Source organism: Myotis yumanensis, unplaced genomic scaffold (genome assembly GCF_028538775.1).
Source record: "Myotis yumanensis isolate MYYU_CA2020_CCGP unplaced genomic scaffold, mMyoYum1.0.hap1 SCAF_4, whole genome shotgun sequence".
NCBI lineage: Eukaryota > Metazoa > Chordata > Mammalia > Chiroptera > Vespertilionidae > Myotis > Myotis yumanensis.
Genome location: NW_027223755.1, coordinates 86,720,624 through 86,733,682, shown reverse-complemented (window position 1 = coordinate 86,733,682; position 13,059 = coordinate 86,720,624). Strand labels below are relative to the sequence as shown.

Sequence of the window (13,059 nt, the reverse complement as noted above, 5' to 3'; positions counted from 1 at the left end):
CTGCCACTGGGTTGTTGTCTACCTTTACTTAAGCTATGGAAAGAGATTTTGCTTTTTTATAAGCACTTTCTGATATAAGGCTTTGAATCAATTCAATTTTATGTTCACTGTTTTTCCATTTAGGTTATCAGTTGATTGGGAGCCATTCTGGGGTGAAGCTTTGCAGGTGGACAAAGGTATTTGTCTTTATGCACTTTTTGGTGGCTATTATATGCATTCAATGAATTTTACCATTTTAAAGGTACAATTTACATTTAATGAAATGTAATGATTTTGAATGAATTTGTTAAATGAGTTCAGCAAATTTTTATGGATATAAAAAACCCTCATCCACCACTCCAAAATAGAAACAGAGGCATGAATACATGGAGCAGACTGACAGCTAGCTGTCAGAGGGGAGGGGAGGGGGCACTGGATGAAAGAAGATGAAGGGATTAGGTAAAGAACATATATGCATAATCCATAGACACAGACAACAAGCAGTGTGGTGATGGCCAGAGGGAAGGGGTCCTGGGAGTTGGGTAGAGGTGGGCAAAGGGGAGTAAAATGGGGATATTGGTAATAGTGTCAATAATAAAAATAAAGTTTAGAAGAAAAGATATAGACTATTTTTCTTATCCCATAAGTTTACTTGTGCTTATTGCTAGTCAATTCCCCCTCCTCCACAGTCAGGAAACAGTTGTTCTAGTTACTCACTATAGTTTAATTTTGCCTTTTCTGGAATTTCATATGAATGGAATTATATCATGTGTAGTTTTTATTTTTGCCAAGTAGCTTTCTAAACTCAACATAATGTATCTTAGATTTGTTCATGTTGTAGTATGTATCGGTAGTTCATTCCTTTTTATTGCTGAGTACTATTCAGTAATATGAACATAGCAGTTTTTAATCTCTTGGTAGACATTTGAGTTGTTTTTCAGTTTTGGGCTATTAATGAGTAAAATTGCTATAAATATTTTTGTACAATGCTTTTTTTGTGAACATATGTTTTAATTCTCTTTGGTACATACTTAGGAGTGAAATTGCTAGCTATATATTTAACTTTATAAGAAGCTCCCAATCTGTTTTCACTGTGGTTGTACTATTTTATACTTGCATCAGCAATGCATGAAAGTTCCAGTTGCTACATATTCTCACCATCATGTGGTATTGCAGGTCTTTTTAATTTTAGCCATTCTAGTGAGTGTGAAGTGGTAGCATTGTGGTTTTGTTTTGTTTTATTTTATTTTATTTTTCCTGGATTGCCTCTGCCCTCAATGCCATAATCCACAGCTGACTTTGCGTAGTACTTCAACTGCCTTGATGGTCCTCTCCAAGGGAACCCGCTTCTCCAGAGCCTGATGTTTTCAGAATATCGTATATTCTCAGCATTTCTCTGCTGTATCCTTTTAGTGCCATCTGCTCCCTAGGCCAGTTGTTGTTATATGTGGATATCTGAGAAACTTTTCTCCCTTTTTTCACTCCTGTTCCTCTGCTTTCATCATGAGGGATTTGAACATTCCAACTGATGACACTTCCAACACCTGTCACTCAACATACTCGTCAGTGTCTTTTTTTTTCTTTGTAATGCTTCTAACATCCCACATCTGTTTCTTCCAATCCAGTGATTTTCAGTAATGTCAGACTCAAAGCCTTCTGCTGATAACCAGTATTTTGTAATATCCCTTTTACTATATAGCTAAATTTACAGATTTACAAATATAATCTCACCTACATAATTGTTTTTTAATATATCTTTATTGATTTCAGAGAGGAAGGGAGAGAGAGATAGAAACATCAGTGATGAGAGAGAATCACAGATCAGCTGCCTCCTGCACGCCCCCTACTGGGGATCAAGCCCACAACCCGGGCATGTGCCCTGACGGGGAATTGAATCATGACCTCCTGTTCATTATTCGATGCTCAACCACTAAGCCACACAGGCCAGGCTCATTATTTCTTAAAAAAAAAAAAATTGTTCCTGTGTATGTTCTGCAGTGTAGCTGAGAGGTCAGTGTGCTTGGTCCTGTGTTTAGCAATCTGAAATATTATAACAGTCCATCTGCCCACCCATGAGTATTAATGCCCCTTCGATGCTGACCTTGTGGAGAAACGGGCTGTCCTTACTCCATCAGGTGTCCAAGTCGAACTCGTGGCCACAGGGTGCTCAGGAGGGAGGGAGCCTGGTCTGGACCCCACACCAGTGAGTCCGGTGGGGAGACAGCCTCTTTTCGTCCCGCCCACATGACACGTCAACAGAGTCACACACACTGTCGGCCTGTGGGGGAGATGGCAGGATTCATAGGACATTAGAAGTTGCATAAGAAGTCTTCTTATGAGAAGATGGTTATGAGATAAGACTTCACATGAGAAGTCTATCTCATAATTCACCTCAGCGGGTTCTGTAATGCGTGTTCCAAGTGGCGATGAAGCCGACAGGAAATGCGCAATAAAACCCAGGGCCCTGCTTCATTCCTGATGAGACCTAACACTCTTATTCACGGAGGAAACACTTGTTTCTTGTTCTGGAAGTTTTTTTCCTTCAAAAGCTCAAGCCCGTGACGTTGAGGGCTCAGCCACTCCCTGCCCACGAGGCCGTTCGTGAGTCATGGCTTGAATTTTCTAAAAGGATGCAGTCCGGCTGAATCGGTGAACCTGGGCAGCTGCCGGGTTTAGGTTCCAAATTTCCCTCCTGCCCCTGCCCAACGCCAAGGGGGGCCTCTGGAAGGGGGTCCCTGCTCAGCTGTAATTGTGTCATTGTGTTGAAAACCACATTTATGGCTGAAACCAAGCCTTTCACTCTGAGAGACCTGATGGGGTTCATCTCTGTCACGATGAAGTTGTACATTTCCTCCTGGCACAACCCTGATGGGAAAATGTCTAGGAACTTCGGGTTGCTCCACAAGAGTGTGTGACGCGTGACCCTTGGCTGATTCTTCGGGGCCCGAGTGGTGGGGTTTCTCTGAGGTGACTCGGGTTGTTTCATCATAGTCAGGAGAACGAGGCCACAGTGAGGTGTAACATGGGGACTCTATCGGGTAAAGGAAGGTCGGCTTCGTGACCCGACTCACCCTCCTTGGCTTGGGCTACGCAACCCGATGTGCCTTGGTTTTTACCAAACTGAAGCCCAGTGAGAAAACACACCAATGCCTCGATCACCGGTAGTCGGGCAGGATCAGCCTGACGGCAGTGGCTAGGGCGGGTGTTTCTGGGCTTCTCAGTCACCTCCTTCCCCGACAGCATTCCCGCCGTCATCATGGTAACTTGGCCAGTTCGGTGCTGGCGGTTGGAGCTGCCCGTACTTCCCAAAGTCCACCATGGTGTTGGGGTTGGGGGCGGTCACCTACATAATTTTCAAAAGAATTAGTGTTCTCCCCTAGCTATAACATAAAGAGAGAAAAAAGGAAGTACTTTATATTAAAACTAGAGGCCTGGTGCACGAGATGTGTGCACTTGGGAGGGGGTCCCTCAGCCTGGCCTGTGCCCTCTCGTAGTCCAGGAGCCCTCGGGGGATGTCTGACTCACGGCTTAGGCCTGCTCCCCGAAGCGGGCCTAAGCTGGCAGTTGGACATCCTTAGCCCTGCCCTGGAGGCGGGAGAGGCTCCTGCCACCGCTACTGTGCTCGCCAGCCGTGAGCCTGGCTCAGGGCTTCTGGCTGAGCAGCGCTCCCCCTGTAGGAGCACACTGACCACCAGGGGGCAGCTCCTACATTGAGCATCTGTCCCCTGGTGATCAATGCGCATCATAGCGACCAGTTGTTTCGCTATTTGGTCGATTTGCATATTAGCCTTTTATTATTTAGGATAGTTTGCATTTCTGTATGAAATGCTCAGACACTGTTACATTAGAAGGGATAATGAAACCATCAGCTTTTATAATGAATTAGAGGCCCGGTGCACGGTTTCTTGCACCTGTGGGGACCCTCGACCTGACCTGCGCCCTCTCGCAATCTGGGACCCCTCAGGGGATGTCAGACTGCTGGTTTCGGCCCGATCCCTGCAGGCCAGGCCAAGAGACCTCACCGGTGCAGGAATCTGTGCACCAGGCCTCTAGTATGTATATAAGATCTTTGGTTAATCTCTTCCCATCCTCCTCCCTCCCCACTTCCCTCTGAGATTCATTAGTCTGTTTCATGTTTCCATGCCTGTGCATTGAGTGTCTGCCCCCTGGGGATCAGTGCGCGTCATAGCTACTGGTTGAACAGTCGGACACTTAGCATATTAGCCTTTTATATATATAGACTAGAGGCCCGATGCACAAAATTTGTGCAAGGGGCTCAGCCCTTGCAGCCCCACCTGCCTTGGCAGCCCCTCGCAGCCTCAGACGGCCTTCACAGCCCCTCACAGCCTCGGCCGGCCCTTGCAGCCCCATCTTCGTCTGGAAGGTTGTCTGGACTGTCGTTCTGTTGTTCGGTTTAATTAGCATATTAGCTCTTTATTATATAGGATAAGTTTAAGAGAAGTTTATAAACAGACTAGAAGTTATTCTGTACAGTAATTAATAACAAGCCAGACTAGCCCTAACTGGTTTGGTTCAGTGGATAGAGCATTGGCCTGCAGACTGAAGGGTCCCAGGTTCTGTTTTGGTCAAGGGCACATGCCCGGTTGCTGGCTTGATCCCCAGTAGGGGACATGCAGGAGGCAGCCAATCAGTGATTCTCTCTCATCATTGATGTTTCTATCTCTCTCTCCCTCTTGCTTCCTCTCTGAAAAAAACAACAAGAAAAACAACTCCTCCCCCCCCCCCCCCCCCACACACACACACAAAACAAGCCAGATTTATTTTATGTAAAATAACAGGGAAAGAGGGAAATAGCCCTAATTGAAATAGGGCTAACACAACAGCAAGCCACAGACTTTCAGAATGGAAAGATGAGAACGTCTGATGTCCTTGCAAGTGAGTGGGTCTTAATTTCTGTGTTGAATCAGGACAATTTCTGTGTTGTGACTTAGGAGGAATAGCAATGTATTGTTACTACAAATATATCTCCTCTCTTGAAATTCCACATCTTGTTGAGTTGGGATTTGCATTCTGTTGTTAATTTGTAACAAAACTTTGGCAACAATATCCTTTAAGTGACAATGGGAATAGAGGATGGATTGGAAACAAAAATGGTAGTAAGAGTGGCCGAGAGAAGTGTGGTGATAGTTTCAGAGTAAGATTTTAAAATGACAGACAACCCTAAAATAAACAAATTCAATTTCAAATAATTATTGCAAGACAGATTTCTCATCATTGTGCTATAAAATTAACAATATATAGAATGACCATAGTACTTTTAAAAACAACTTTGATTAGTGAGAACCCTGCATTTCATGTCTAATTAAATATTTGGTTCCAAGTCTACCAAAGCATCTCAGACCTCATCTATAATGTATGTGTAGGTGATGCCTACACATATTATGCAGATATGCGGCTATTTGGTCAGTGACTTAAATACTAGAAACAGTATTGTTTTCTGTGGCATTTTTTTTTCAGACTGGTGAAATTTCTTACGAAATTTTACATTAAAAAAAGTGTTTTCTTTCCTCAGTTTATAGCAGCTGCATTACTGGAAAATTCAGTATATGGGTAAATTGTGCAGAAAATACTTTATTTGTAAAATGAAGTCAGTATCTAGGTTTAAATAATTATAATCAGGTTTTTCACAAGTATGGAGGCCTGGTGAGTTGTTTGAAAGGAAGTAGACTTTTTCCCCACTTTCTTTTCTTTTCTTTTTTGCATTGGACTATCCTGAGCAATGCATAAGATGTGAAAAACCTTGGCCTCACCTGCTTATTGCCAATAGTGCCTCCTAACCATCGTGAGAACAAAAATAGTTCCAGGGATTTCCCTCAGGGGTGTTGTGGGCCCCATTGAGAACCTTGCCCCAGTCCGTTCTCATTGCCACCCCCGAGATTCAAGCTATCTGCAGTGCAGTTAGTTTCCGCCCTCTACTCCTGGCTTTCAGTGAACCTCCCCACACTGTCTCCCTGCCCAGTTTATCTGACATTAACCAGATTAATCTCTGAAGTACAGTTCCCATCCTGCTGCTCCCTTCTGGAAGCCTACAGTGACTTTCCATTATTTCTACCTCAACATATCCAGTTGGACGTGTAATAAGAATCTTGAACTTAACATGTCAAAACTGAATTCCCTATTTCCTCTCCTAAATCTGTTTTCCTCACTCTTCACTCATTAGTTAATGGCAAATATCCTTTAATTGCTCAGGCCAGAAACTTGGGAGTCCTTTTTACTCTTCTTTTTTTTTTTTTTTTTTTTTTATTACCCTCCCACATCTATTCCATGAGCAAATTTTTTCAAAACGTATCCAGAATGCAACTTCTTTTTACCAATTATACTGCCATACCTTGGTCCAAATTACTGTAATATGTCCCTTTTTACTTCACTGATCTCCTAACTGCTATTCTGGGTCCACTCTTGCTATCATCCACTGTCTGTTTTCTACACAGCAGCCAGATGTTTCAGGTCATGTATGTCACTGCTCTCAGAACCTTCAGGGTTCCCTTCTCACTCAGAATAAAAGCCCAATTCCTCAAGGCCCTGTGTGATCTGCTCTTCCGGCTTCAGTTTAACCATATTAGCCTTCCTGCTATTCCCTGAATATGTGGAGCCCAAAGTCCTCTCTGGCTTTCTGTCCTCTGTCTGCTCTCTTAGATCTCTGCTCAGAGAGCCTGTCAGAGAGGCTTTCCTGTGAAATAGTAACCTTCCCTCTTATTCTCTACGCTGCTTGGAATTTCTACATTATTCTTACTATAACTTAATAAATTATATCTGTGTGTACTCTGTCTCCATCCAGACCCTCCTTAGCTGGACAAGTTCTGACCCACTTGTTCAGCTTTATTTTCCATTTTAACCTTCACACAATGTGTCCTGCTTCTCTTCCCCACTCTAATCTCTACCTGACCAAATCCTGCCCATCTGTGTCAGTTAGGAAAACAAAACACCCTGGGTATTTTAGCAAGAAGAGATTTAATATGCTTACCAAGTCATTGGAAGACCTGGGGTAGTGAAGGTCAAAGAGAACTGCTTTGCTTTGAGAAAAATAAAAACGTGTTAGACTCACAGGACACTGCTTCAGGTGACCCAAGCTGCTGGCAACATTAAAGCCAATGTCTCCCAGGAGCTTCCTTGGAAGATGTTGCAGACCGATGTTTGCTGTATGCCCTTATGTCTGCCAGCTGCTGCCAGAGATGAATAATAGTTTCTCCTTTTTGCCTTCTAAATCCATTTGCTTCTCATTGGTGGAGTCTAAATCAGAACCCTACAGACAGGGAATCTGAGAAATACTGTGTTAGGGTTACTAGCTGCTGCTTAGAAGGGCAGGCAGGGCTGAGTATTAACAGCACAGACTACCTCTTTGGGTACTCAGCATCTATTCACACCCTTCTACCTGTAAAACATTTACTTCTGCCTAACTTGTTGCAACTATTACACATACAAGGGAAGATGCATTCACTCTGCCTTTAAAAGGGAGAATACTCTTTTGAATAATAATACACGGATAACTACCACTGACCCATCTTATATAAAACTAGAGGCCTGGTGCCGAACTTGGTACTCTACAGAGGTGGTTTAGCCTGGCCTGCGCCCTCTCACAGTCCAGGAGCCCTCGGGGGGTGTCTGACTGATGGCTTAGGCCCCCTACTTGCGGGGAGTGGGCCTAACCCATCAGTTGAACATCCTTAGCGCTGCCACAGAGGCGGGAAAGGCTCCTGCCATCGCCGCTCTGCTCACAAGCCCTGAGCCTGGCTCAGGGCTTCTGGCTGAGTGGTGCTCCCCCTGTGGGAGCGCACTGACTACCAGGGGGCAGCTCCTACATTGAGCGTCTGCCCCCTGGTGGTCAGTGTGCGTCATAGCGACTGGTTGTTCTGCTGTTTGGTCGATTTGCATGTTAGCCTTTATAATATAGGATAGTTGGAGGAGAGGGTGAAAAAAAAATATATATGTATATGTATATATATATGTATGTATATGTATATGTACATGTATATGTGTATATATATATATATATATATATATATATATATATATCAAAGCAAGGAAGACATTATGGATTGGTACAACTCTCCTCCTATTTGTACCTGGTCATAGTTGGTATTTATCACTTTTTTCTTTCACTAACTAGGCCATGTTTCCTTTGTGTTCCATCAGTATCTCACAGTATGATTCTTCCTTATCAGGTGGGTAACCCATTCTGTCAATGAAGAGTTGAACCAATAGTGGCCTTTCCTACAATCCAAACTTTTACTACTGTACAGGGGAGTACTAAGAGATGCCCCAGAGATCCCCTTGGTTCCTGACAAAATGTTTGTTTCTATGGCATGAGGAGCTCAGAGGAGCCCGGCTATAGAGTTCACTATCAAGAACTTTGGAGGGTCTGCTATTTTACCCTACTCACAAGCTAACACGTTAGCCTGGCAGAGTTTCATAGATGTTGGCAGAGGGCATAGGACTCCTGGGTCAAAGACAATGCACAGCAGACATCTTGAGCTTCTATGTTCCCCTTGATTCCTTTGCCCTCCAAATGCTATGAGGGTGATGTGGAGGTGGGCCCAGGGGAACGCTGGGTGCACAGTGCATTTACGTTGCAGCTCAGAAACCTGGAGCTTAGGAAACCCCCAATCTTATAAAAGGGTTGCCTACAAACCTGCCCACCTTAAACTGGGAGGGAGACATTATCTTTTTTTAATTTTCAATTATAGTTGACATTCAATATTATTTTATATTAGTTCCAGGTATGAAGCGTAGTGGTCAGACAATTATATAATTTATGAAGTGATTCTCCCCCCCCCCCCCCCAATAGATCTAGTTTTATTAGGCACCATACATAGTCATTCCAATATTATTTACTGTATTCCCTATGCTGTACTTTACATCACCGTGACTATTTTGTAAATACCAATTTGTACTTCTTGATTCCTTTCCCCTTTTTACCCAGTCCTCCAGCCTCCCTCCCATCTGGCAACCCTCAGTTTATTCTCTGTATCTATGAGTCTGATTCTGTTTTGTTTGTTCATTTTGTTCTTCAGATTTCACATACACTAGTAAGTGAAACAATACAGTATTTCTCTTTCTCTGTCTGACTTACTTCACTTAGTATAATACCTTCAAGGTTCATCCATATTGTTGCAAATGGTAATATTTCATTCTTTTTTATGTTTGAGTACTATTCTACTGTATGTATGTTCTTTATCTAGTCATCTATTGATGGGTATTTGGGTTGCTTCCATATCTTGACTATTGTAAATAATGCTGCAGGGAACATAGGGTGCAGATATCCTTTTGAATTAAGGTTTTGATTTCTTTGGATATGTACCTAGAAGTGGAATTGCTTGGTCATAAGGTAGTTCTATTTTTAATATTTTGAGGAACCTCCGTATTTTCCATAGTGGCTGCACCAATTTACAATCCCACCAATAGTGCATGAAGATTCCCTTTCCTCCACATTCTTACCAACACTTGTTATTTGTTGATTTATTGATGATAGCCATTCTCAGAGGTATGAGGTGGTATCTCATTGTAGTTTTAATTTGCATTTCTCTGATGATTAGTGATGTTGAGCATCTTTTCATTTGGGAGATATTATCTTTATTTTGCTGGTCAAAAAGCAAATCCGCCCTCTATACTTGATGGATATACCCTGTCTTCCAAGGCTGTTTGCCCTATAGATGGTCTGGAACTAAAGCTAATCTAAGAGGTGCAAAACCACCATAGAGACTTGTTCATTGACACAGCTTCTCTGGAATATGGTGGAAGCATTCTTCCCTTGGGAACTTATTAACTAGAGTCAGCCTTCTGTGGATGGAAGGCAGCAATGGAGTGAGTGGTATACTGATGGTAATAGTGAGAGGAGCCACATGTCCATCTCTATAGCTCTGTCCAGTAGGACTTTCTGCAGTGGTGGGAATGTTCTGTATCTGCATTATACAGGACAGTTTACTAACCGTATACCTAACACCTAACCCAATACCTATTACTTGATACCTTGCCACATACCTGCGTCACCATGTAACCCATACAGCTACCAGCCATGTAGCTATTTAACACTTGAAATGTGGCTGATGTGACAAGGGAATTGTATTTTAAATTTTATTTAATTTTAATTCATTTAAATTTAAATAGCCACACGTGCCTAGTGGGTACCGTATGGGATGGTACAATTGACCTTTTTACCATAATTCATAACTATCTAAAGCAGCTTTCCTTTTTTCCTATAACAGGAAGTAGCTTTTGACTATATTTTGATTCCAAAGCTCTTTTTCTGTATCTCTCAGAAAGCAGTTACCAGTTTCTTCCTCATTATACAAATGTTATGCATATGCCTTATTGCCCATTGGAATATATATGTATATATGTATATATGTATATATGTATATATGTATATATGTAGTAGTGAAACCATCACCAAAATCAAGATAACAAACACCACATCAAATTTCCTGCGTTTCTTTCTTTCTTTTTTTTTTAATATATATTTTATTGATTTTTTTACAGAGAGGAAGGGAGAGGGATAGAGAGTTAGAAACATTGATGAGAGAGAAACATCAATTCAGCTGCCTCCTGCACACTCCCTACTGGGGATGTGCCCGCAACCAAGGTATATGCCTTTGACCGGAATCGAACCTGGGACCCTTCAGTCCGCAGGTCTACGCTCTATCCACTGAGCCAAACTGGTTAGGGTTCCTGTGTTTCTTTGTAAACCATCTTTCTCTTTGCTCCTGTCCCTAGGCAACTGCTGACTTGCTTTCTGTCTTTGTATGTAAATTTATATTTTCTAGAATCTACACTAATAAAAGACAGAGATGCTAATTGACCGTACCTTCGATATGCCCATCAGCCAATCAGAAGAGTATGCAAATTAACCCAACAAAGATGGCCGTTAATTTGCATACTTGCAGGCAGGGCAGGACAGCTCCATCCAGGCCTGCCATCTGCTACCTGGGGCGGTGGGGCGGGACAGCGCTATCCTCCGCTTGCCCTGCCGCCATCTGGCCCTCCCATGTGCAACCTGGGGCGGCCGGGCAGGGCAGCAGCGATCCGCTGCCCGCCCACCATCCGGCCCTCCCGTGTGCGACCCAGGGCGGCCGGGTGGAATAGCAGTGGAGACGGGAGGAAGCCAGGCAGCGGAGACGGGAGGGAGTGAGGCGGCGGTCTGCTTCGCTCCGGCCTCAGGAAGCCCTATTCTTGCAGGAATAGGCCTGAGGAAGGCCTGAGGAATCTTCCTGCAACGGGCCTCTAGTTTAATATATTCATGCATATTTTTTTGATATGCCTACCTTTATTTGGCATAATTATTTTGAGATTCATTCATGTTTTATGTGTATCAGTACTTCATTTCTTGCTAAATATATTCCATTGTATGGATATGCCCATAATTTATTTATTCATCTATTAATGGACATGTAGATTGTTTCTAGTTTTTTGCTGTTTTATATAAAGTCAGTTCTGTGAACATTTATGTACAAGTCTTTGGATATAACACCCATTTTTCTTGGGTATACACCCTGGAGTGGAATTGTTTAATCATATGTTTAGCTTTAGTAGGTATTATATGAACAGTTTTCCAAAGTTGTTGAACTCTTATTTCAATTTTAACATTAGTTTTCAGTTAAAATCTTTGATTTTATAATTATGCCACTTTTTCCTCCCAACAAAATTCTTGATTTCTATCATTGACATACTTATTGCCATTAACTTAAAACATTGGTTCTTAAAGTGACATTTGCATTCCCTTTGGGGAACCGGAGGTCAAAGGGAATTACTGTTTTTATAATATTACTCTAATATTGTCTTTTTTTGCTATGAGACATTTGAACTAATAGTGCAAAAGCAATGGTGCATAAATGTGCTGACCCTTTAGAATGAATTAAGGCAGTGTACCATACTATACTAGTAGTCAAGGTACATGTGCTCCCTGTTTATTTTTAAACTAGAGGCCCAGTACACAAAAATTTGTGCACTGGTTGGGGGGGGGGGTCCCCCAGCCCGGCCTGTGCCCTCTCCCAGTCTGGGACCCCTCGGGAGATAACGACCTGCTGGCTTAGGCCTGCTCCCGGGTGGCAGAGGGCACGCCCAATCCCTAGGTGCAGCCGCTGGTCCGGCTCAGAGCAGGGCCAATTGGGGAGTTGGGGCGCCGCCCTCTGTCATGCACAGAGCAGGGTCGATGGGGAGGTTGCAGCGCCACCCCCTGTCACTCACAGAGCAGGGCCGATCAGGGGGGTTGGGGCTCCGTACCCTGTCACACACAGAGCAGGGTCAATCAGGGGGTTGGGGAGCTCCCCCCTGTCACACATAGAGCAGGGCCCATCGGGGGTTGGGGAGCTCCCCCCTGTCACGCACAGAGCAGGGCCCATCAGGGGGTTGAGGAGCTCCCCCCTGTCATGCACAGAGTAGGGCCGATAGGGGAGTTGGGGCACCGCCCCCTGTCACAAACAGAACAGGGCAGATCAGGGGCTTGGGGAGCTGCACCTTGTCACACTCAGGGCAGTGCCAATGGGGAGGTTATGGTTCTACCCCATTACACACAGAGCAGGGCCCGTGGGGGGGGGGGGGGGTTTGGGGCGCTGCCCCTGTCACTCACAGAGCAGGGCCCATCAGGGGGTTTGGGGCTTCGTACCCTGTCACACACAGAGCAGGGCCCATCAGAGGGTTGGGGAGCTCCCCCCGCCACGCACAGAGCAGGACCCATCGGGGTTGGGGCTCCGTACCCTGTCACACACAGAGCAGGGTCGATCAGGGGGTTGGGGAGCTCCCCCATGTCACGCACAGAACAGGACCCATCAGGGGGTTGAGGAGCTCCCCCCTGTCATGCACAGAGCAGGGCCGATCAGTTGGTTGCGGAGCTCCCCCCTGTCACTCACAGAGTAGGGCCGATAGGGGAGTTGGGGCACCGCCCCCTGTCACACACAGAGCAGGGCAGATCAGGAGGTTGGGGCGCTGCACCCTGTCACACTCAGGGCAGGGCCCGTGGAGGGGGGTTGGGGCGCCACCCTCTATCACCCACAGAGCGGGGCCGATCAGGTGGTTGGGGCGCCTTCCCCTGTCACGAACAGAGCAGGGCGGATAGGGAGGTTGTGG

General features: G+C 44.6%; 1 protein-coding gene across 2 annotated transcripts in view; it reads left to right on the top strand.

Moving 5' to 3' along the window:
* The window catches only part of LOC139008990 (S-adenosyl-L-methionine-dependent tRNA 4-demethylwyosine synthase TYW1), a 130,234-nt gene that overhangs the window by 34,028 nt on the left and 83,147 nt on the right, over positions 1–13,059 (top strand). The window contains exons 9-10 of one of the 2 annotated variants that reach the window (XM_070412852.1): positions 124–176; positions 1,273–1,356. In XM_070412852.1, coding sequence (XP_070268953.1) covers positions 124–176; positions 1,273–1,341 — 122 coding nt within the window. In that variant the 3' untranslated portion in view covers positions 1,342–1,356. Of the gene's footprint in view, positions 1–123; positions 177–1,272; positions 1,357–13,059 lie in introns of those variants that run through there. The other variant, XM_070412851.1, reaches the window with a different exon arrangement.